The sequence below is a fragment of the Mastigoproctus giganteus genome, chromosome 1 (assembly GCF_048544385.1).
Source record: "Mastigoproctus giganteus isolate SK-2022 chromosome 1, ASM4854438v1, whole genome shotgun sequence".
NCBI lineage: Eukaryota > Metazoa > Arthropoda > Arachnida > Uropygi > Thelyphonidae > Mastigoproctus > Mastigoproctus giganteus.
The window spans coordinates 263,159,077-263,185,005 of NC_143575.1; the positions used below are offsets into that span (position 1 = coordinate 263,159,077).

Here is a 25,929-nt window from a genome sequence, read left to right on the forward strand (position 1 = left end):
TGACGAAGTATATATAACTTTGACAATTCACCTCGGATAACACAAAACCTCAGTTAAGCAAGTCTCAGTTAATTAGGACTACTATCCATGCAAAATGAGCTTATTCATATAAGTGCATTTTAATTTCTAAATGTTAATATTTATGTGATGAATAAGAAGAGAAATATATCTTTAACTCACCTGAAATTTTTACCATAACTTGAAACACTAAATACATAAAAAGTCCATCCTCCTGGGAAGTCTAATTCTGATGAATCAGTTACACATACCAGTAATGCTTGGATTTCATCCAACAAATAACACTATGTTGTGGTATACAAAACAAACTTTATTCATCCATATAACATGCAGCAGCATAAAAAGTAAGGCGTTGGGGATTTCAAGACCTAGTGGGGTCCTCATGGAACAATTAAATACATGGGCTGTGTTTTAGGGTTTACCAAGAGTATAGACAATTGCAGGTATACTTGCATGTACACTAATGCTAGCAGCATAGTAAATAAATTTGATGAATTTTAAGTACTGAACAAATCATCAAATGCAGACACTGTGAGGATAGAGACATGGCACAAGGGATTCAGAATTTGAATATGGGAAGTACAATGGGTACAGAAAGGTTAGGGGATACAACCTTAGTTAAGAAGTAGATAAAATCTACAGCACAGTCTGCATGTGTGATCACAGTGCAATGTCACTAAATTTTCCTGTAAGCTGAGGTTTCTGCCCTGAATCTTTATTAAGTTTTTCACTCCTATCTCTAAGGTAACCAAAATGAATTTGGTTACCTTAGAGATAGGAGTGAAATTTAGCAACTCTAAAGACTGCCAATCATGTTCAAGTTCTGCAATTCTTTAGTACATTTAATAATTTTATCAATCTTTACTTACTAGCAATTGTGATTGTCAATTACGTTACTGATCAATCATTGATTGATCAGTAACGTAATACTGATCTAATAAATACTAATAAAAAGTCACATAATACTGATCAATCATTGATTGATCAGTATTATGTGACTTTTTTCACACATCACATAATGTAATAATTGAAGTAAAAAAAATCAATCTGGTGCTTCTCCTGTTTTTGGAATAGCTCTTGATGTAATGTTCTGCACGATATAGACTATAATGATAATTCTCAACCAGAAAAATATTTACACAACTCAAGAAATGCAAAATTGTGCAAAAAATATATTCACACGTGACCAGACACAATTTCAACATTGCTGTTATAGTAATTGCTAACTCCATTCCAATTCTTATTCATCTTTGTTTCTGGGTGTTTTTTTTTTTTGAAAGTATATTAACGTTTAATGACAGTGTTGTGAACACCACAATTACAGCCCTGTAACAGTACACATAATGTTATTTTCCACCAATCTTCATGACACGTTATTACAAATATTTGTGTTACTCTTCAAAAAATTATATTAAAAATTATATATCCCATCTGAACTAATCACCATCTTTACTCGTACAAACTACATAAATAAAATGAAAAATATGTTTTTATTAAGATTCAACAAGATTACTTACCTAATAACGGAAACTATATACCTCACTCTTTCTTCCTCTTCTTTCCCACTTATAAGAAAGAAGGAAACAGTACTCAGCCGCAACGGAAGTTATAAATCCTTACATTCACTCACACAGCTATGACAATAAAAGGATTCGTAACATTAATTTCAAAAATTAAAATGCATTTGCTAATTTTATAAAAAAATCTAAATAAAGATGAAAATAAAAAGCACACTCCGAAACTGAAGATATTTTCTACATATCAATTTCCGCAATCGAGATAGCCGTAAACGTGTGGCCACATTTGTGACGTCATATTAGCTTGGGGTATTACATTAACTCTATCATTTTCGGGTTCTAGTTTTTATTATAAATTTCTTGTATAGGTATAATACTGTTTGTTTCAGGTTATAGCGTTGGAGAATTAGCAAACGAAACGGCAATCTGATACTGTAATATGATTAATGAATCCAACCAAAATGGAAAAGGTCTAGAGCAGCAGGTAATAAATGATCATGTATTGTTCGTTTTTTTTTATTTTTTTATAATTTAATTTTTCCAAGGAAAGTTAACAAGCATCATTATATTGCTGTAAATAAGCCCTTTTACTTAATTTCATTTTCTCCTTTGCGTAGGAGAATATTCAAAATGATCTTGAATTATTTTTAAATATGGCACGATTATATAAACGAATACTTGTCAGTTAAGTATGGAGATTGTCAATTTGAATATGTACATGTTTGGTGACAAAAGCAGGGCTCAGGAGAATTACTTTTACGTGCCTGTAGTTTTTATCAATCTTCTTCTCAATAATGGCGGTTCTTTGACATTTATTTCATGTCCAAAGAATTTCTGTTATTCCAATTTTTTTAATATATATATATATATATACATCTTCCGTTCAGAGCTGCTTTCAATATCCTTTAGATTGGAACGGTATAAATGGATCGGGTAGTAAGATCGAGCTAAATCCGGTGGTAATACAACATTTAAACGCTAGTGTTTGAGCTATGTCTCCGAAGGATGCATACGAAATTTATGAACCTCTTTTTCCCAAAGCGTAGTTATAGTTATTTACCTTCACAAAGATGTACTGAACCGATCCTAAATGTTAACCTTGATCATTTTCTCGTAAAATTCTCTGCACGTTATGCAGTATATATAAAATTAGTTTTTGCTTTATGAAATCGAAAGGGAACTTATATTTAATTAGTATCCAAATTGAAATGAAAATAATAAATCATGTGCATTTTTTTAAATTGCAATTTGTCAAATGTGTTTGCTGGAAAATAATGGAATTTTTATGTAATAGAACTGAAGAAAACGTACAGCAAGAGAAATTTCAAAATATGAGAAATGGCATAAATCATATAATTCTTAGTCATTAAAAAAATAATTTGAAAAATAATCAGACTTTGTGAGTATCTGTGCCATTTAAGGATATTATTGACTTATGGTTAAGAACAGAATCAATAAGGAGTTAGATTAAAATTTGCACCTCCTAATCTCGGAATGGCACCTCTGTGATGATACTTTAGTAATAAAACTCTGCCATTAAAAACACCATGATATGAAAATAAACGGATTTCTGCCCATATATCTGTGCTATGCTATCTAAAAAGTAGCAACTTTAATTTGCTCTGTTAATTCAGCTTATTGTTCTCAGTTACTAAAGAAAGAAGAAAGCAATGAAAATTAATTAAATAATCTGTTGTTTTATTGAAAAACAAAAATACACATATCAAAGACAGTTTCTACCAAAAAATAAATATATATACAGTATATATATGGATGAACAAATAATAAAAAATACAAATTCCAAAATTATATTTTCACTTAGTAGAAAGATTCTAACAGATTCTTTTATGGAAAAAATATGGCAATAATTCCTTTGTCATTTCAATTATTATTTTTTTAAATATACTATTCATTCACTTCTAATATCTAGATACTGTTGATGTGAATTTTAGATTGAAGAATTTTAATACGCTGACTGATAAGTTTTTTGAATATAATTTTTCTAAGAGATGTTGATTTTACTGCCAAATTCTATGAATTCTGATCAGATAAATCCACCTTCTTCGATAACGTCACAGTGATTAATATAGCAGCATTTCTTTTCACTATGAATAAATTTAAGGCTCAGCTGGAGAGGTATTTCGAACGAACGGAGGGGTGAAACGGAGTTTTTTTTTTTTTTTTTTGGCTGATGCTGCATAAGCTTGCTTTCGTGCATCATATGCCTCTACTAATGCTAATGAATTTGAGTTTTATTCTTAAAAGGTATGATCGTGTGCAGGTGTAAAATACCCGAGGAAAATACAAGGTGTGGCAATAAAGTTCCCAGACTTGTGCCGTTGTAGTCTTTTCTGATGAGTTTGGAAATAAATACAAGTGGTATGTTGTAGCACCATCTTTCTCCAACAGATAGATGGTGATAGGATTGTCCAGTAGGCTGACAGGTTGCAAGTAACAACCAGGTTCTTTAGTAGTGTTAATGTTCTGTTACAATTTGCAATGGAGAGTAAATGAATATCAGATTTTTCTTTAAACTGGGAAAATCTGTAAAAGAAACACGAAATGTTAAAAGCAGTTTATAGTGATGAATTGTTAAGGTGTACCAGTGAGAGTGAATGGTATAAGTGGTTCAATGACAGAGGTGAGGATATGTGCAGTGATCCAATTTATGAACCTCTCAAAATGAGGACAGGGTTGCAGAAGTTCAGGAAATTGTCGAATGAGATTGTTGTTTGACCCTCAGAATGATGGCTGATGATTTGGATATGAATAAGGATACAAATTTTGCATGAGATTTAGAAAAAGAGGTGTGCAAAATTTGTGCTGCATGGCCTCAAGGATGAGCAGAACCAACGAAGAGTGTCATTATACAAAGACTTGTCAAGACAATCCGAATTTCCTTGACTGTATTGTCTGGAGACAAAGTATGAAAGCATGCAGTAGAGATTTTTATTTACTGAAATTGAGATGATGCTGATCCCATTTTACAACAAATGGGATTTGATTCGCAAGGAATTTCTACCTGGAGGGAGGAGAGAGTCAGTGCTATGTACGGGTACTTCAAGCACTATTGAAGTGCATTTCCTGGGTGAAGCCATAATTTCAGGAGAAAAGCAGCTGGTTCTTGTTGCACAAGAATGTCCCTGCCCATTCTGCACTTGTAAAGATATGTTTGATCAAACATGGCATTATATAGATCAACCATCTATCCTACTCTCTTGGTCTAGCAGAAGTGATCTTATTCCTTTTTCCTATGTTGAAACTGCTACCAAAAGAAAGATTTCAGGATGTTGAGGACAAAGAAAAATGTAACTGCCAAACTGAACATCATCATCTCTTTATATACTTTCAGAAACTCCTAGAACAGTATAATAAGGGCATTCAGTCTGTGGATTTTATTCATTACTTTGAATAAGAATAAAACTGTTTTTGAGCTCCTTCACTTTGTGTTTTTATAGCACCAGTCTGGGTACTTTATTGCCATTTTTATTGTATTTTATGCTATATCTTACTGCAACTGTTGTATGAATTTACATGACTTTGTTAACCCTTATATATGTATAATTTAAAATTAATTTATTTAAATTAAAATCAAACATTGCAGCTCTTCTGAGTCTTCACCAGTGGCTTAATATTATTTACAAGGGACAGCGTACATCCTTACATGATGATTTCATTTAATTCTTGTATTCAAAGTAATTTTTATACTGCAAGACATGGAATAAACATAACAAAGCTATGGAGTCCAGATAACTGACTATTGCCCAGTATAAGCATTTATTGGTTGTGATAGGCTGATGATGACTTTGGTTCTGAGCACTACCTGAGTGACATCACTCATGGGTATAGTTGTACTAGTAGAGTAGCTCATGTGAAGAGAGAGAGCTCTCTTGGCAAACCTACAGTTATATAAGGTAAAGAAAGAAGAGAAGGTTATAGTTTTGTATGACTGGGAAAACGTGAAGAATATATCAACCAATAGGAATGGGGGACACCCCGACACACTAGTGGAGCATGGACTTCACCCTATTGCTCTAGTTGTGCAATGGGAAAGTCTATGTTGCTGGATTCTGTTATTGTGATGTCCCCTTCACATATTCATTGTGTCAAATTCATCTGTTGTCTCTACCATTCTGCCAACTCCACTAATCACTTGGAGCTCTTTGACTTCCTCTCTTTGCAACTTGACTTTCTCCAGTCCAACTTTCCTAACAGTGAGGTAATTTTCCTTGGTGATTTTAATGTTCACAACTCCAGCTGGCTTCCATTTTCTAGTCACACCGACCCAGCTGGTTGAGATACTGAGGCTTTTGCAATTACTAATGACCTTGCACAGATTGTTCATTTACCTACAAGAATACCGGACAATCCTAATCATACAGCCAATACTCTTGATCTTTTTCTCACAAACAACCCTTCTAAGTACATGGTCGAAGTGAGAGGTCCTTTGGGCACTTCAGATCACAACTTGGTGATTGTCTCTTCACCAATGGAACCTTTATCTCATGGCTATTCCCAACCTCGTATTGTATGGCATTACAAGAATGCAAAATGGGATGACCTGCGAGACTTCTTTTCCTTGGTTGGATTACTGTTTCAAAACTTCTGATGTCAACGTTTGCTCAGATCGTGTCAGTGAAATTATTCTTGCAGGAATGGAATCCTTTATCCCACACTCCACTTTAAAATCTCATACTATATCCTTTATCCCACACCTTGATTTTCCAATAAATGTGCTAAAGCTGTTCAAGAGAAGAATGTTTTATATCGTAATTGGCTTGTTTCTAATTCTTCAGTTTTTTTCTGGCTACACCAAAGCTTGCAACAATTGTAAAGCAGTTATTAATCAGTCCAAACTAGTTTGAACAGGCTAAGAGTAGAAAACTTGCTTCTTGCCCTAATGGTAGCCGAGCATTCTGGTCTCTTGCCAACGCTATTGGCCGCAACTTTTGCCCATCTCTGCTCCCACCTCTGTCCAAACTAGATGGTTCTGTTGTCACTTCAGCCACTAATAAAGCTTACCTGCTAGCATCCCAATTTTCTTCCAACTCATGTATTCACGATCTTGGTAGAACACCTCCCACCATTCCCAACACGTTCCATTGAATTCCTCCTGTGGTCTTCCGTCAAAAGGATGTCAGAAGGATTTTCACAAATTTTGCTCATATCCAGCCAGTTCCTAAAAAAGGATGACAAATCCCTCCCATTGCAATTACTTCTACTCTTTCTAAAGTAATGGAGAAATCAATTAACTGCCAACTCTTAAACTACCTAGAAACCTTCCGTCTGATCAACGATCGCCAGTATGAATTCTGTCAGTGTCAATCCACTGGTGATATTCTGGCTTATGTTACCCATTTATGGACTAATTCAATGGAAAGGTTCGGTGAAACACAAGCAGTTGCTCTTGACATCTCAAAGGCTTTTGATCATGTTTGCATAAAGGTCTTCTAAACAAGCTTCCGTCTTATGGTTTGCCAACTGTTTTTAATAATTGGTTATCCAGTTTTCTCTCTGATGGCTCTCTGTCTTCTAACTTCTCCACTGATGCCAGTGTCCCCCAAGGTTCAGTTCTTTCCCCCACTCTTTTCCTTTTGTATATTAATGACCTTCTTCCATTGACTGGAAATCCTATCCATAGTTTTGCTGATGATAGCACATTGCATTCCACTTTCCATTTTGAGAAACCTTGTCCTGCTCAATCAGCTTCAACTTCTTGAAAATCTGCTACTAATTCCTTAAATGCCGATCTTCAGGTAATTCTCCAGTGGGGCAAAGACAACTTATTTGATTTGAACCCTTCTAAAACTCAGTCTTGTCTTATATCTCGCAAAAAGGATTCTTCTGCTCCTATGCTTATCTTTAGTGACAATCCGATTTCTGGGCAAAATGATATATCTCTTTTGGCGATTACCCTGACTTCTAATCTCTCTTGGCACAAGCACATTACAAATATTTCTTTCTCTACATCTAAAAAACTTTGTTTTCTCTTTCTCTCTCAGCGTTACTTTTCTTCCAAACAGCTGCTCACTCTGTATAAATTGCAAATCTGCCCTGCCATGGAATATTGTTCCCACATCTGGAGTGGTGCCCCCAAAACCTCTCTCAGGCTTCTTGATTCCATTCAGAAGAGGGCAGTTAGGTTAATTAATGATTCATCTCTAACAGAGTATCTCCACTTGCTGTCTCATAGATGTACTGTTTCTGCTGCATGCCTCTTCTACAGATACCTCCATGGGTACTGTTCTTCTGTAATTGGCTTCTATAATTCAATCTCTCTTTCAAAACAGTCCAAACATGTGCTGCCACCAGCCAATATTCATTTACTGTCCAAATTCAAACTCACAGAACCAACTTTTCATCTTCCTCGTTTATACATTCAACTGCCGTTTTTTCTGGAACAACCTTCCTTCGTACGTATTTCCTGAAAATCAGTCTACAGAAGTTCAAGTCCAGTGTCAACAAATATCTACTTTCGTCTTCTCAACCTCCAATCCAAACACGGTACTAAGTACTATAGGTTCTAATACCTCTCGTGGTTGGGGTTTACATAAAAAAAAAAAAAAATTCACAAATTGTATTGCAATTTTCTTTAAAATTTAATGGGATATGGTGCTATCTGTTAACTGTTTACAAGTACAGGCAACTCCCATATAACATGGTATTTCTGCAACACGGTTTCACTCTAACACGATATTTTTGAGCTTTTGTGTGGTGAAAACCCTGCTGGATGCAATTTTTCAACATTTCCATTCTTTTTTTGTGAATCTCCGCTGTTCTCACTTGTCGTTATGCAAAAAAAATTGGGTAATTCCTGTATTTTATTTTGTTGGGAAATCCCCATGTTAGGTTCTGTGCTACTGAACTTGTGCTTGTTTGAAACCATAAAAAAATAATTTCGAAGCGTGCATTTCCGACTTTTAAGGTTTTTGTAAGGTTGTTTTGGTTTTTATTTTGATCGTTTATAAAATGTACTGTATGGAAATCATAGCTTTATTGCTCAAAGAAGTAAAACCGTCAGCATTAAATGAGTTGGAAAAATCTATGACTAGAGTCAGTTTGTTGAGAAAATATCGTCGGACCGGCAGAAAACAGTATCGGTGTGATTGTAGAACTTGTTAAGTCGGTAGTAGGAGGTTTTGATGGTATGACTACTGAAGATGTTTACAAATTACTGGTAGAAAAAGAGGCTGGCAAAGTGGATTTAGTGGAAATAGAATTAGCATTAGTAGAGGCATTTGATGCAAGAAAGCAAGCTTATGCAGCATCAGCCAAAAAAAAAAAAAAACCCACTTCCACTTCACCCCTCTGTTCGTTCAAAATACCTGTCCAGCTGAGCCTTAAACTTATTTAGGCTATCAACCTCCACCACAAGGGATGGAAGTCTGTTCCACCAACCAACCACCCACTGGCTAAAGGCAAATTTCCGCATGTCTATCCTACATCTGTCTTTCCTCAATTTGAATTTATGCCCTTTCAGGTGATTTTTCTGAGCTAGAGGAAGAATCCCATCAGCATTGAGCATGCTTAAACCATTCAAGGCTTTATACACTTCTATCAGATCACCTCGCTGGTGCCTAGTCTCCAGACACTGTAATTTGCAAAACTTAAGCCTTTCTTCGTAAGAGCACCCCTTTGTTCCATTCACTAATCTTGTTGCCCTTCTCTGTACTCCTTCCAGCAGCTCTACATCCTTTTTGAAATGAGGCCTCCAGACCTGTATACAGTACTCTAGGTGTGGCCTGACCATCGCCTTATACAATGGAATAATCGCCTCCTTATCCCTGCTGGAAAAATTCCTGTATATCATTGACAATACTCCATGAGCTACTCTTGCAGCCCGTCTGCACTGCTCAGAGAACTTCATATCTGCCTGCACAACCACCCCCAAGTCCCTTTCATTCTCTACCACTGTCAGTGTAGTACCACAGAGTTGATACGTTGCTCTGGGGTTGCTGTTTCCCATGTGTAGTACTTTACATTTGTCAATGTTAAACTTCATTTGCCACCTCTCAGCCCATCTGCTCAACCTTTCCAGATCCTGTTGCAGCAGCATAGTGTCAGTAGTGTCCTTGACAACCCTGCCAACCTTTGTATCGTCTGCAAACTTGGACATTAAGCCCGATATACCATCATCAATATCATTTATAAATACAGAAAACAATAATGGACCCAACACTGAGCCCTGAGGGACTCCACTAATAACATCAGTCCACGATGAGCAGTGTCCATTGATTACCACTCTGTCTTCTCCCCCTCAACCACCCCTTTATCCATAGCAGCAATTTGCCTCCAATGCCACACTGCTCCAATTTGTGCAGCAGTCTTCCATGTGCAACAGTATCAAAAGCCTTTCTAAGATCCAAGTATATAATATCAAAGTTATTCCCTGCATCCAGTTCTTTTGTGACTGCATCATAGTATCCAATCAAGTTGGTCAGGCAAGACTTCCCCTTAACAAAACCATGCTGTGTCTGAGCTATAACTGAAGTCTTGTCTAAATGATCCTGCAGTGCTTCTTTAACCAGTTATTCCATTAATTTTCCTGGAACAGAAGTTAAGCTCACAGGTCTATAATTACTTGTGTCAGCCTTTGATCCTCCTTTGTGAATTGGGGTCACATTTGCACATTTCCAGTCTATGGGTACCTCCCCTGTGTCCAAGGAAGCTCTCATAATTATGGCTAAGGGTTTGCTTACTTCCTTTGCTGCCTCCTTTAATATAACTGGATAGATCCCATCCACCCCGGGTGCCTTTCTTGTGTTTATCTTCAACAGTTTCTCCTCCACTTTACTCCCAGTTATTTCAAGATTCTGTAGCTTACTGCTAGAGTTGAATACACCTCTGGCATTCCCCTCGCTGAATAACTCCTCATGTGTGAATGTCGATGCAAAATATTCATTTAGTTTGTTAGCTACCTGAGCAGGATCATCAACACTTGACCCATCAATATCAAGTGGACCAATCTGATTCATCCCCTTCCTTCTAGAGTTTACATAAGTAAAGAACTCTTTGCTGTTTTTCTTTGCATCCCTTGCTAAGGATATCTCGTAATCTGCCTTCGCCTGCCTAACCTCCTTTGTAACTTGGTTGCATATCAACTTGTATCTATCATAGGCTTCTGTGTCATGTGTTAATTTGTATGTATCCCATGCATTTTTCTTCTCTGCCATATGCCTCATTAGTTCACCTGACATCCATTTTGGCCTAAACCTTGAACAATATTTCTTAGTTGGTATGTAAAGCCTAGTAGCTTCCAAGATAAGTTCTTTGAATGCGTCCCATTTTGAATTTGCTGTTGGTAACATCATCAGTTGGTCCCTCTGTATAGAATTTAAATACTGTCTCAGTCCATCGTAGTCGCCTTTACGGAAGCAATAACCCTTCCCTTTACCCCTAATGGTAGTTACCTCTTTGAGTAAATCCCACTTCAGCACACTGTGATCACTGCCACCTAGTGGTTCATTTATCTGCAGATTCTTAATGCATGAAGAATCACTGCTGATAATCAAATCAAGAGTATTACTCCCTTTAGTTGCCTCCCAAACATGCTGATGTAGAAAACAATCATCTAATAAATCCACAAAAGCCCTGCTAGTGTGTGAGTAACCAGCCCCCAAATTCCAGTCAATATCTGGGAAATTAAAATCTCCCATTATAAGACACTCTGATTTACTGGCCCACTCTATTTCCCTGTACAGTTCCTTATTATACTCATCAGAGTCATTAGGCCTATAGCACACTCCTACTCTCAATTTTGATCTCCCAATGTTTATGTCACACCAAACTGACTCCACACTGCACTGTCCAGCGATGTCGACTGGCTTCACTTCCTTGGTTTTTATGTGTTTCTTAACTAATAGCATAACCCCTCCCCCCTTCCTATCCTGTCTATCCTTTCTGTAGACGTTGTACTCCCCAAATTGCAGTTCTGCATCCCTTATATCTGTGTGACACCACGTCTCTGATATCCCAACAATATCTGCCTTCGATGTTTTGAGAAATACCTCAAATTCATCAAATTTATTTACTAAACTCCTAGCATTGGTGTACACGCAAGTATACCTGCACCTGTTTCTATTCTTAGCTACCCTAACATAACCCATGTGTTAGGGTTAAACCAGAGTTAAACCAGATCAATTCAGATAATAGTGCAGATGAAAATTTTGAAGTTCCAAATTTTATGTTAAAAGCATACAGGAAGGCATAAACTTAGCTGAGCAATGAGAATGTTATTTTTTGAATGCAGATCCTTTGACTGAAAGGAACACAAAGTTCAAAAGGGAGCTTCAAAAATGCTTAGCTCCATACCATGCAATTTACAAAAATCTATCAAGCAAAAGCAAACAATCCCAGAATACTGATTGTTTAAAGAGAGCAGAAGATACAAGAAATCTGCATGCTGCAGAAGAAAATTCAAAAGATGAAGATATTTTGCGACAGAAAACGTTCTCGTTTCATTGTACTTAGCAGCAATGAAGAGGAAGAAAATTAAACGAACGTACATTAACTGACATATATGTATCACAGTTTGTAAGGCGTTTGTTCGGTTATTACTATTTTTAATAAAAATTAAGTTTCCTGTGGTTATAAAAAAAATATATTTTTGTTAGCTTTTGGAACGTAACCCCCCCTTTTTTTTTTTTATTGAAATGGTTCTTAGTCCCGTATTGTCCAGTTTTGCACTACATGAGATTTTGTAGGAGCCTAACTACCATGTTATATGAGGGTTATCTGTAATAGGAACTGTTGTTTACCCTTACAACCAGATTTTAGACAATGTGGGCTTCCTTAAGCTGAAACTGAAGAAATTCTCTGCGATTCAATTCCAGAATTTGCTGAAACTGAATTGTATAATTCATACATTTAGAAAATATTTAAAAAAAAAAAACAAAGTAGGAATCTAGTTTTTTTTTTTTTTTTTTTTTTTTTCCTTTAAATCTTTGATTTTATTTTGGAAAGTAATTCTATCTTAATGTTTGAGTACTAAAGTCAAACTTTTAAAAACATTATGAATGTTTTTAAAAGTTTTGCATGAGGTTGCTTGTATGCTATTCAAAAGTTTATTTGTGAAAGGATGTATCTTACTTTTGCACTGTAATCACTTTTATATTATAGAGCTAAACCTTTCTGAAGCAGAAACCATTGGATCAAAAGACAATGATATAGGAAGTAGCTGTTGTCAGGGGTATCAAAATTATATTGTGCAAAGTGGGTAAGGGGAATAGTTGTGAGTTAGGATTTAATTTGAAATTTTCTGCAGTTCTATCCAGATAGTAGAAAGGAGTGCATGATTTTACTTAGATATAATTAATATCACTGGTAAAGGGAAATCATTTTGCTTACATAAAGGTGACTAAATGGTCTGTTGTTCTGTCCAGACAGTAGGAAGGAGTGCATGATGAAAGCCTTATCAATCATTTTGTCACTGGAGATGCTGTGGGGTATCTCCAGTGACAAAATGTATGTAGGCCCATGGGGTAGAATTTTTTGCTGCATGGGCTGTGCTTGTAAACAGGAGATACTGTTTTTATGGGGAGGGAATACACTTAAATAGACGAGGAGCAAAAATATTTGTTCGTTTTTAAGTTCTAAATGGATACCATTCAGAAAAGTAATCATAGAAGGTACTAAGCTTTTTGTACCAACTGAGAGATACTGTTCAAGGTTTCAATAAGTGGATGACAGGTAGGGCTGGCATTGGTGTTTGTGGTGCCTGAGGCAAAACCTTGTAAAGGCACCTAATCCATTTCGTATCTTAACACTGCATATATATGCAATAGTGCATCTAGCAGTGCCTATTTTAGGTGGCACCTGTGGCAAGTGCCTCACTTGTGCACCCCCTAGCATGAGCCCTGATGACAGGTGAACTGATGAGACTAGTGATAAAGAAGGAAAGTGCACGGTATGATTATAAATTATCAGGGGACTCGTGAACATAAAATAATTACAAATTAGTATGCAATCATGTCACAAAGGAGTTTGGGCAGGCTAAGGCAGAAAAGAACTCTTTTGCTAGATGCACAAAGTAAAGTAGCAAAGAATTCTTTATGTTCACTGGAAGGAAAGGAGTGAATTCCATTGGTCCACTAGATACACTGAATAAATATTTTGCATTTATGCTGCAAGCTGTGTTTACAGTTGGGCAAACCAGAAGTATGCTAAATTTACAAATGGGAGCTGAATGATTTGTGATAACAGAGAAATGCAGAAGAAAATTGTCAAGGCTAAAAGTAAATAAGGTAGCTGGGATTGATAATCTATCCAATTATTATGTTAAATTTTGTTTCTTAAAAATTGAATGTCCAATCACTGTAATGTATAGGAAATTTCAACTAATTTTTCAGAAGGATAATGTGCATGCACAAACAAACACAAAAAACAACCATTTTATTACAAAAAAAAATACTATCAATGGACTGCATAAGTAATTCTGACCTGTAGCCCATGAGAATTCTTCACATCCGCAACTGTGCTGTACTGTACTTCAATAAAAACACTATACAATACTTGATTATTGACATAACTGCTTAATGACAGCAGTGTCTAGTTTTTTGACTGAGCACTGATGACAATTTCATCATGTTAACACATACGACTTTCACTACCATTTTTTCTAAAAATAGTAAAAGCCTAGTAAGAATTTCATTACTTCACACAGCACGAACTCCCCGCCTTTTACTACCAATACATCATAATTGTTGAACTTATAGAAAAAACTTATTTGTGAAAAGATCTAAAACATATGTGGTCTCAGTTCCATTCTCAATGATCATTTTCACCTACATTCTGCCAAACCGCATATACTCTTTCTGACAGAATCCTAATTATCAGTTGATTCAACCACTTCTCATCTCAGTTGACTGAATTATTTGCTGTGTGATTCCTTTCACTTCAATGGTGGTACTTGTGCATATCTCCATTCCGATATTACATGTCAAAGACTTAGTAATTTGGAATCTCCTCTTTTCATTCTTCTCTGGCTTAAAATCTGTCTATGAAATTCATCTGTAAACTTTATCATTCTCCTAACACCCCATTAATTACCTGGAACTCTTTGAAATTTGACTATCTCCGGTCCAACTTTCCTAACAATGAGAATTTTCCTTGGTGATTTTGGTGTTCACAACTCCAGCTAGCTTTCGTTTTCTAGTGGCATGCACCCAGCTGGTCAAGATGCCAAAGCTTTTGCAATTACTAATGACCTCGCACAGATTGTTCATTTATCTACCAGACATTCCTAACCACGCAACCAACATGCTTGATCTTTTTCTCACAAACACTCCTAGGTGCACAGTCGAGGTTAGGAGTCCTCTAGGCACCTCAGATCACAACTTCGTGATGAACTGTTCTCTAATGGAGCCTTTCTCTCCTGGCCATTCTCATCCTCATGTTGTTGCATTAGAAGAATACAAAATGAGATGATTTGCAAGATTTCTTTCCTTTTTTTTTTTTTTTTTTTCTTGGTCAGATTACTGTTTCAAACTTTCTGATGTCAACTTTGGCTAAGATTGTGTCTATGAAATTATTCTTGTAGATATGAAATCCTTTATTCCATATTAAAATCTTTTCCTTTATCTAAACCAGCATTTCCCAAACATTTTTATTCATGGAACACTTTTCATCTCACAACATATTCATGGAACACTTTCGAAACACAAGTTTAGAGGGTTCCAAAAAACTCTTTGCTAGTGGTTTATTACATACAATGCATTGTGCATCAGGAGCATCTTTGTTTCCAACACATGTAAAGCAGAAATTCAAATAACTGTCGTCAAACTTTCGTTTTGGTCTTTTATTATTTGGTTCCTGTTTTTTCACTTCGGATTTTTGGGGAACAAAAGGCTGGCATTATTCATCCGCACTTTGAAGTGTGACAATATTGTATTCATTTTCATCGACCACAGTTGCACTACTAGAAGTACTTTTCTTCTCATTTTAAAGTTCCTTTTTTCAACCACAAACCCATGGTCACATATTTTAATAATAATATTTTGAAATACTAATAATTATTATTAGTTCTCTATTAGTCTATACTTCTGAGTATAGTCAGTTCAGGGCACCAGAAGACTACCTGCTTTCTCAGTTTCTTCCGTGGGATTGACAGGTTTGATGTTTTTATTAAAATGTTTGTCATATTCAGTGTTTGCTTGTCCAGGCTACAGTTGTTGCCCGGACTAAATTTCCTGTTTTTGCAGCTCGGCTACTGTTTGCCTCTAAGGTTATACCTTTTGACATCCAACAGGACTTATTGGGTTGTTTGTAGTTGCCTGTTCAGTTTGAAGGTGATGGCTCTATGATCTGATATAGTTAGTTTAGGCTTGCTGGACACACCAGTCTGTAATTTTATAAGCAATTGAGTTGGTGGCAAGAGTAACATCAATGTCCTCTCCCACATAGTACAGTGAAACTTCCCTTTAACGGACAGCCATGGGGAACGAGAATGTGTCCATTAGAGAGGTGTCTGCTAACAAGAAGTCTGAGGGAGAAAAAAAAAAAAGAGAGAAAAATCGTTAAATGTTTAATGTAAAATTAAATTAAAATATATACAGATTTTGAATAATATTTTTGTAAATAATATACAATTACATACACAAGAGATAAAGAAAAATCGTTAAACATTTAAAGTAAAATTAAATTAAATTATATACAGATTTTGCACAGTATTTTTGTAAATAATATGCATACAATTGTGCTATGCATATTATGACTTTATCTTAAGAAAAATACATACAGTAATCACTTATTTTCTTCTGCACCTTCTTCCGGCCGATAATTTTGTTTTCAACATTTGTTTGAAGTGAAGAAACCATCGAAAGTCCTTCAGTATCTTCTTCAGCGGCGAAAAACATTTTTAAACGATTGATTTGTATGGGCACTTCTATTTTCATCGGTGGTTCGTCGTTAATATGTTCTTCGACAGAATGACCTCCTTCCATTTCTTCATCCTCATGAGGAACTTCTTGAAAAATATCGATGATAATGTCGTTGATATCTAGAGCACCATCTACTGTAGTGAGGTTTGAGTCTATATCTTTGTAGCCAGGGTCACTTGTAGCTGAAGTATCGTACATTATCAATAGATGTTGAAGTTCTTGTTCTTCTTGGTGCTCCACATTGCTGTTCACAACTTCAATTTTTGCGTTTGAGAAGCCAGACTTTACAAAACAGTTCACGACAGTTTGTTTTCTAATTGAGTTTACTGAAGAGGAAATCCATTGAATCGCATCTAGGATGCTGAGTTTCTTTGCAAGGTCACTCGCACGTGTTACATTGTTCGTGTTTGCAATGAGATGTCTTAAAGCACGTTTTCTGTAGTGAAATTTAAAATTTTTTATTATCCCTTGATCCAAGGGCTGACACTGCAGATGTGTTTGGTGGCAGAAAAGCGATTTGAATGATACAATTCAATGTGCGGGTGAAATGCAGCATTATCCATGAAAAGAATAATTTTTCTGTTTTGATGAATCATGTTTTGGTTAAAGTGACTTATCCATTCGCTCATGATTTCTCGTGTCATCCACACTTTTTTATTAGACTTCCAGTCAACATTCAAAAGATTCAACTTTATGCCCTTGAAACAACAAGGATTTTCTGGTTTTCCTATAACAAGAGGTTGTTCAAAGTCTCCCAGCATATTTGTACACAATAGTACAGTCAAGCGTTCCTTAGAAATTTTTCCGCCCTGGCACTTTTAATTTTTTAGACTCATTGTTTTTTCAGGAAGAGCTTTAAAAAACAACCCTGTTTCGTCACAGTTGTAAATATCCTTAGCATCAAAATCACGACATAAATCTTCCAATTTGACGGTCCACTCTATTACAACCCCAGTATCAACAGATCCACAGTCAAGTGTTCCTTAGAAATTTTTCCGCCCTGGCACTTAATTTTTTAGACTCATTGTTTTTTCAGGAAGAGCTTTAAAAAACAACCCTGTTTCGTCACAGTTGTAAATATCCTTAGCTTCAAAATCACGACATAAATCTTCCAGTTTGACGGTCCAGTCTATTACAACCCCAGTATCAACAGTTTTCCAAGAAATTTTATGCAGAGTTTTGAACTTGTCTAGCCATCCCACAGAAGCTTTGAACTCATTTGCTGCCATAGATTTTGCAACCTCCGAAGCCCTTTCCCTAATAATAGGCCCATTAATGGGAATTTTTTTAGCACGTGCGCAACAAAACCACTCATACGTAACATTGTCAATTTGAAGTCCAGCAGTTTTCGGGAATGATTTTTGAACCTGATCGTTTCCGTGTTGCCAAAATTGTTTGAGCAGTTCATTTTTTTTCTTTAGGATGTCGCTTACCTGCATCTTTCAGATTTTGAATTTTGCAGCGAGATTGCGAACACTATTTTTTTGCTGATCATACGCATTAATGAGTTCGACTTTGTCCCCCCCCCCCTGCACACACCAAATTCATCAGAAGTTTTACACGTGCCTTAAAATTCTTGAAAAAGGGTTTAGAACCATGACGTAAACCTTGATAAAATTCAGAGAATCTGAAAGAGAAAATAAACACACAATTGAGGCAATACGTGGAAGAAAAAGGGCCGTGAGCTCGCCTGCTGTCCGTTATGGGGAGATCAAATTAAGTGCTAATCTAAACGAAACAGTGCAGATTGCCTGTCCACATCCGTTACAGAGAATGTCCGCTAGACAGAAGCTGAAAACACGTTAAAACCAATAGAGGAGAGTTGGGGAATTTGAAAGTGTCCGTTAAAGTGAGGTGTCTGTTAGGAGAAGTTTCAGTGTACTACTAAAAGCTGGCAAGTTATTTGGTTGGTTTAGTACTTGAAATGGTGAGGTAGCTGTGTAATCTCATGAAAATTTGGCCATTGTGTGTGCCTGCTCTGTCTTCTGTACGGCTATGCCATAAGGCTGACTAGCAGTTGACATCAGCACACAGGTAGCAGTAGGTAGCAAATTTATGACTGCTTGTAAATACTCTGTGATAGGGTTTGTCTTCACCTGGTCTGGCATAAAGAGATATGAAATAGAACTGTCCTACAGCACTGGTGATATGGGGGCACACTGCCACTGAGGAGCACAGATGTCTGTGAGGTCAATATTTTTGACCACTATTGCTTAGAAGGGACATCTGAAGTGTTATAGCCTCTTGGGTATCCTTGAACCTTACCCATATGTGTGTAGTTTCTTGTACCAAGATATGTATATTGTTTTCTCTAGTTTGAGCTTGAAATGATCTACAACAGTTTTTGCTCTTTGAACATTCAATTGGAAAAGATTGGTCACATTTCTTAGCATTAGTAGATGCATATGATGCAAGAAAGCAAGCTTATGCAGCATCAGCCAAAATGCTGCATAAAAAAAAACCTCCCATTTCATCCCTCCATTCATTCCAGCTCATCCTTAAATTTATTTAGGCTATCAATCAACTTCCACAACAAAAGATGAAAGTCTGTTCCACCAGTCAACTACCTGCTGGCTAAAGGCAAACTTCTGCACATCTATCCTATCTGTCTTTCCTCAATTTGAATTTATGCCTTCTGAGGTGATTATTCTGAGCAAGAGGAAGAATCCCATCAGCATTGAGCATGCTCAAACCATTCAAGGCTTTATACACCTCAGTCAGATCACCTCGCAGGTGCCTAGTCTCCAGATACTGTAATTTGCAAAACTTAAGCCTTTCTTCGTAAGAGCAACCCTTTGTTCCATTCACTAATCTTGTTGCCCTTCTCTGTACTCATTCCAACAGCTCTACATTCTTCTTAAAATGAGTCCTCCAGACCTGTATACAGTACTCAAGGTGTGGCCTGACCATTGCCTTATATAAGGGGATATATACCCCTTATATAAGGCAAAGGAGGCCCACCTCCTTATCCCTGCTAGAAAAATTCCTGTATATCATTGACAAGACACCATGAGCTACTCTTGCAGACCGTCTGCACTGCTCAGAAAACTTCATATCTTCCTGCACAATTACCCCCAGGTCCTTTTCATTCTCTACCACTGTCAGTGTAGTACCACAGAGTTGATACATTACTCTTGGGTTACTGTTTCCCATATGCAGTATTTTACATTTGTCAATGTTAAACTTCATTTGCCACTTCTCAGCCCATCTGCTCAACTGTTCTAGATCCTGTTGCTGCAGCAGCAGCAGCAGCAGCAGCATACTGTCATTGGTGTCATTAACAACTGTGTCAACCTTTGTATTGTCTCCGGAAACTTTGACATTAAGCCTGATATACCATCATATCATTTATAAATACAGAAAACAACAATGGACCCAACACTTGAACCCTGAGGGACTCCACTAACAACATTAGTCCACAGAGCAGTGGTCCATTGATTACCACTCTGTCTTCTCCCACTCAACTGTCCCTTTATCCATAGCAGCAATTTGCCTCCAGTGCCGTACTGCTCCAATCTGTGCAGCAGTCTTCCCTGTGCAACAGTATCAAAACACTTTCTAAGATTCAAATATATATCAAAATTATTCCCTGCATCCAGTTGCTTTGTATATCATACCATATCATAGTATCCAATCAAATTGTTCAGACAAAACTTCCCCTTAACAAACCCATGCTGTGTCCGAGCTATAACTGAAGTCTTGTCTAGATGATCCTGCAGTGCTTCTTTAACCACTGACTCCATTAATTTCCCTGGAACAGAAGTCAAACTAACAGGTCTATAATTACTTGTCACCCTTTTGATCCTCCTTTGTGAATTGGGGTCACATTTGTACATCTCCAGTCCATGGGTACCTCACCTGAGTCCAAGGAAGCTCTCATGATTATGACTAAGGGTTTTACTTCCTTTGCTGCCTCTCTTAATATAACTGGATAGATCCCATCCATCCCAGGTGCTTTTCTTATGTTTATCTTCAACAATTTCTCCTCCACTTTCCTCTCAGTTATTACTGAATCATCCAGCTCACTGCCAGGGTTTAGTTCACCTCTGGCATTTCCCTCCCTGAATAACTCCTCATGTGTGAATGTAGATGTAAAATACTTATTTAGTTTGTTAGTCACCTGAGCAGGATCATCAACAGCTGAACTATCAATATCCAGTGGACCAATCTGATTCATCCCCTTCCTTCTAGAGTTTACATAGGTAAACTCTAGAAGTATTTGTTTTCAAACTGGTCCATAATTGGTCCTAGGTAAGAATTCCACTTTTGTTCATTTTACTAATTCCTCTCAGAGCCTTATAAACCCTAATTAGATCACCTCTGATGTGTCTGGTTGCCAAGCTCTGTTGTCCACATAAGTCTTTCTTCATATGGTCTTCCTTCTGCTGATCTTGGCATTCAAGTTGCCCATCTTTGGACCCTTTCAAGAAGCTCAATGTCCTTTTTTCAGATGAAGTGTCCATACTTGAACATAGTATTCCAAATGTGGTCTTACAATTGCCTTATACAGTGGGATTATGGCCTTCCTATCTCTACAGAATAGTGTTTGATAAATCATCGATAGGACACCATGGGCTTCCTGACTGCCTGTGTACACTGTTCAGAAAGCTTCACATCTGCCCGTATTGTAAATCCCTTTCCTCCTCCACTGTTCCCCAACTCCACCAAGTGTATAATTTTCTTGTGGGTTGCTATTCCCCAATTGTTAAGACCTTGAATTTATCAGTGTAAAAACATAGCTGCAACTTCTCTAACCATCTTGGAAGTCCGTTCAAGTCATCCTGAAAAGTGCTACTTGGCACTGATTATTAACGACTCTGCCAATCTTTGTCATCAGCTAATTTTGACATCATGTCTTCTATCTCTTTGTTGATCTCATTTATGAAAATGAGAAACAACAGTAATCAAAGAACTGATTCTTGAGGGACCCCCACTCCTGATGTCACACCAATCTGAATTATATACATTAATTGTAACCTTCTGCCCTGCAGCCACCCAGCAATCCATCTTAGAATATTACCAGTAATCCCAATCTGTTCAAGCTTATACAGTAACCTCTCATGAGGGTCTGAGGATTTGCATGCTCTGTCCAAATTCTCTTTCAGCAGAGTACCAGCACTGCCCAGTAAGGCCATACATACTATATCTGGCATCATGCTTCCCAGGGTGTGATTTAAATTGCATATATGTCACTACAGGGCAAATCCAAATGTTTAATGCAAGGGAATGAATGCGGAACTTTTAAGCTATTGGTACAAAAAGCACAAATGCATAATATTTTTATGTATGCTATCTGCCTGCAAGTTTTAAACCATCGTTTGAAATAATAATAAATGGAGGAGGCAAAATCTAGTAAAAAATCAAAAAAAATAAAATAACATACAAGAAACATGTAATTTTTGTATAAAAATATTAAATACTCAATTTCTTTCTGGAAAACTTCTTATCCTGCAAAAAATTCATTAATTCAATTATTTTTTTGATAAAAAGAAATCAAAACTATTAAAATAATGTATAAAAAATATTGTTACAAGTATATACATTAATACTTGTAACATTTTTTTTTAATATACTATTAATTGTAAATTATTAAATCTTAATTTATGCAAGGGTTATGTTCCAGAACGTCTCACTCAATTTAAATGCATGCACAATGTAAATAATCACCAAAAAATGCAATAGTAGGCCAATGAGAGTAATCTTTGCATCTAGCAAGTTATCCCTACCGGTACATACTATTGGCTTTCTTTGGTTGGAGGAGGACTGGGCACACTAAAGAAAATTATGAACAACCAAAGAGATCTGTTTATCTATATTGATTTGTTTATTTATTTATTTTTTTTTTTGTACAGTAAGAAAAAGTATGTTCAGTATAACCAACATATATAGTACAACATAAACAACAATTGAGAGAGAGAGAGAGAGAGAGAGAGAGAGAGAGAGAGAGAGAGAGAGAGAGAGAGAGAGAGAGAGAGAGAGAGAGAGAGAGAGAGAGAGATTGGGGTGGGGGTGGCCTTAGGCAGATTGAGGGGGATCATCGTGGTTAGATTTCGTTCACTCGGATTCGGACCAGGTAGGTGGGGTGTTATGCTAACCCGGAAGGTGGCGGGTTCACTTGACTGCTCCCTTGAGTGAATTTTCAAGTGGATGCAATCAATTAAATCATCGACATCAGTTGCCTCCACTGCAGTGTACCCTATCTATTTAGCGAGTTTCACACATTTCTTTAGTTTGTGCATAATCTTCATTGGTATCAGAGCCTCTGAAGGAGTTGCTAAGAGCTGGACATAATTTAAGCCATGAACTTTGAATACAGTTATGTGGAACTTCATGCCATGCAGCATCAATGAATATTAAAGCATCTTTTATATTGAAGGCGTGCCAATATTGCTGCAAACTCATCTCTTCATGGTTGGTCTTGTCTATTAGATCAGCCAGAATGTGCTTTAAATACTGAGTGTTAAAAGATTTAATCACGTTGGTTCATAGGCTGGAGTACTGAGGTTGCATTTTCCCGAAAAAAAAAACAACCTTTATATTGGAACAAACATCAACAATACTAGGTAGATGGCTTGTGGCATTATCAAGAATAAATAAGAAGTTGAACGGAATTCCTTCTGCCTTGCAATACACTTCCAATTCTGATTGTAACTGAGATCCAAGATAACTTCTGAACATAACAGCAGTCATCCACCTTTAGTTGACTTGGCGCACTATAGCCTCAGATGCTGATGCACCATAAAACCCCTAAACAAACAAACCACCCTTTAGGGTTTGAGTACCAGTACACAGGCATGTAACTTATAAGGGCACGAGGTTTTCATAGTGGTAAGTAAATGCACACAGGTTTCAGTTTATGACCCTCCATATTAGTACCAAACAGAAGTGTTAGCTGATCTTTCACCACCTTAAAACCAGGCGCAGTATTTTCGGCAATGGAGATAAGGGTGATCAGGCTTTTTTTCCAATATAAACCTGTTGTTTTGAGTTGACAATCTGTTTTGGTATGTACCCCCCCTCTCGTGGCACTTTCCATAAATATGGTTGCTGCGCTTTATTTAAAATTCCGGTAATTTAAACTTGTGTAAAGTAAGAATTCGCTGTACATACTTTTACTACTGTTTTTTTTTGTCCTCACCTTTTCCCATTATTATATGGGGTCAGTGTTTTTATTGTTTTGGCATGCAAATTTTACGGCCGGATGCCCTTCCTGACGCCACCCTTTATCCGGGCTGGGAATATGCGGTAGTCATTCCCTGACCTGCCGCATCCTCCATATTTGGTGGGTATGAGCTCGCACCCCGGTCTAATCAAGAAGCAGTGTGCTATGCACTACTGCTCCTGCCCATCTGGCTACGGAGGTGCCTTCATACTTTTACTACCGATACACAGTCCATATGCATTACTGTCATGGTGCAATATAACCTTGTCGTTTTGGCACCATAAAAAAATCATCACCATATGCATTTTGTCTTTTTTAAATAAATTAAGCAAACTTAATCAGAATTTATTAATGCCTGGAAATTAATTTCATCCTCACTTGCAGTCTGTTTCTTCATCGAGTTGGGATTCCTCCTCACTTCTAATTGTATAGTAAAATTTTCTATGCTTTCATCATTGATTGATCCATATAATTTTTTAATCTCAATAGCATGTTTGCAGCATTCTGTTCAAAAATTAACTTGATTGTATTCAGGTCTGCATGGTATGTCACAAACGAAGTACAGACATGTTTATCGTGTTTTATATTTTAGATGGTTTATGTTATATAATTAGATTGTATAGTTCATCTTTGATTGTATGGTACACAGTTTTTTGCAGCTATTCTTGCATATCACACTTTGTAGTTGGAATTCTTTCTAATATGGGTCATTATCTATGGCTAATACACTTTCGGAGGGAATGGTGTGTGTGTGTGTTTTTTTTTTTTTTTTGGCTGATGCTGCATAAGCTCATACACTTGCTTTCTTGTATCACATGCTACTACTAGTAACGTATCCACTCTGTGGTACTACACTCAGGGTGGTAGATAATGAAAGACCTGGGGTAACTATGGAGTCAGATATGAAGTTTTCTGAGCATAGCAGGCAGTCTGCAAGAATAACTCATGGCATCTTGTCAATGATATACTGGAATTTTTCTAGCAGGGATGGGATAAGGAGGTGATTATCCCATTGTATAAGGCAATGGTCCAGCCACACCTTGAGTACTGTATACATCTGTTGTTGTGGAAGTTGACAGCTTAAATAAATTCAAGGCAGAATTTCAAATAAATTCAAGGCAAGGTAGACAAGCATTTGGAGTTAATGGATGGGTGAAGTGGAAGGGGTTTTTTTTTTTTTTTTTTAGCTGAAGCTATATAAGCTTGCTTCCTTGCATCATATGCCAATGCTAAAGAAATATTTTGGGACCCAGAAATAGCTGGTATATCCATGCTCAGGAACTAAAACTGCAGCTCTTATTAAAAATGTTTTTGAGGTATTTTGTAGAAATCTTGTGGCAAATTTAAAAACGTCACTGTTTCAAAATATCTACAAGCACAAGCAATCACAAAGCAGAAAACATTGTCCCTTTAGTTCATTATTTTTGTAGAGCACAAAAAAATTCAGATTAAAATATTAAAAATTGAATCACTACCAAATGAAACTTCAGATGTCATTGTTGATTTCTTAATTAGCACATTTTGTGAGTATGGCGATATGAAAAAAGTGATCAGTGCTTAACAGAACTTGGTATGGCCTGTGGTCACTTTTTTTTTTTTTTCAAATTTTTAATTTGGAGAACAGACATCAAAATTTAAGAACTTTTGTAGATTATTGTTTGACATTCCAGCACGTAATAGAAATATGGAAAGGATATTTTTGCAAATAGAAATTCGATGGTCCAGTGAACGAATTCACTTGGATATGAAGCCATCGATTCCATCATCATCAGCCATTTTCAATCACACAAAGGCCTCTCCAGCAACTTTCCACTTGCTTCTGTTTTGTGCAATGCCCATCCATTTATTACTCAAGAACTTGTGAATTTAATCTATTTATCTCTGTTGTTGTCTTCCGGGTTTTCTTTTAGCTCGTCTTGGGTACCATTCTGTTATTTTCTTAGTCCATCTCTCATCATATCTTTGAGCTATGTTAGCATTAGCATTAATAGAGGCATGTGATGCAAGAAAGCAAGCTTATGCAGCATCAGCCTAAAAAAATCCCCTCCTGTTTAACCTCTCCATTCGTTCCAAATGCCTGTCCAGACCAACCATTTTATTTAGGCTATCAACTTCCACAACAAAAGATGGAAGTCTGTTCCACCAATCAACTACCAGCTGGCTAAAAGCAAATTTCTGCACATCTATTCTATAACTGTCTTTCCTCAGTTTGAATCTGTGCCCCCTCAGATTCTTAATGTGAGCAAGAGGAAGAATCCCATCAACATTCAGCTTGCTCACCCCATTCAAGGCCTTATACACCTCAATCAGATCACCTTGCAGATGCCTACTTTCCAGGTGCTGCAATTTGCAGAAC

At 36.8% G+C, this 25,929-nt stretch overlaps 2 protein-coding genes across 4 annotated transcripts in view; one reads left to right on the forward strand and one right to left on the reverse strand.

Moving 5' to 3' along the window:
- RpL8 (ribosomal protein L8) overlaps positions 1 to 1,644 on the reverse strand; it is a 52,290-nt gene extending 50,646 nt beyond the window's left edge. The window contains exon 1 of the mRNA XM_090386021.1: positions 1,536 to 1,644. The gene's annotated coding sequence lies outside the window, so the exon portion shown is untranslated. The remainder of the gene's footprint in view (positions 1 to 1,535) is intronic.
- Positions 1,645 to 1,852: 208 nt separating this feature from the next.
- Positions 1,853 to 25,929, forward strand: part of bel (ATP-dependent RNA helicase bel) — a 277,696-nt gene continuing 253,619 nt past the window's right edge. For all 3 annotated transcript variants that reach the window (XM_090377286.1, XM_090377294.1, XM_090377300.1), the window contains exon 1: positions 1,853 to 2,019. In XM_090377286.1, the coding sequence (XP_090233412.1) occupies positions 1,975 to 2,019 (45 nt within the window). In that variant the 5' untranslated portion in view covers positions 1,853 to 1,974. The remainder of the gene's footprint in view (positions 2,020 to 25,929) is intronic.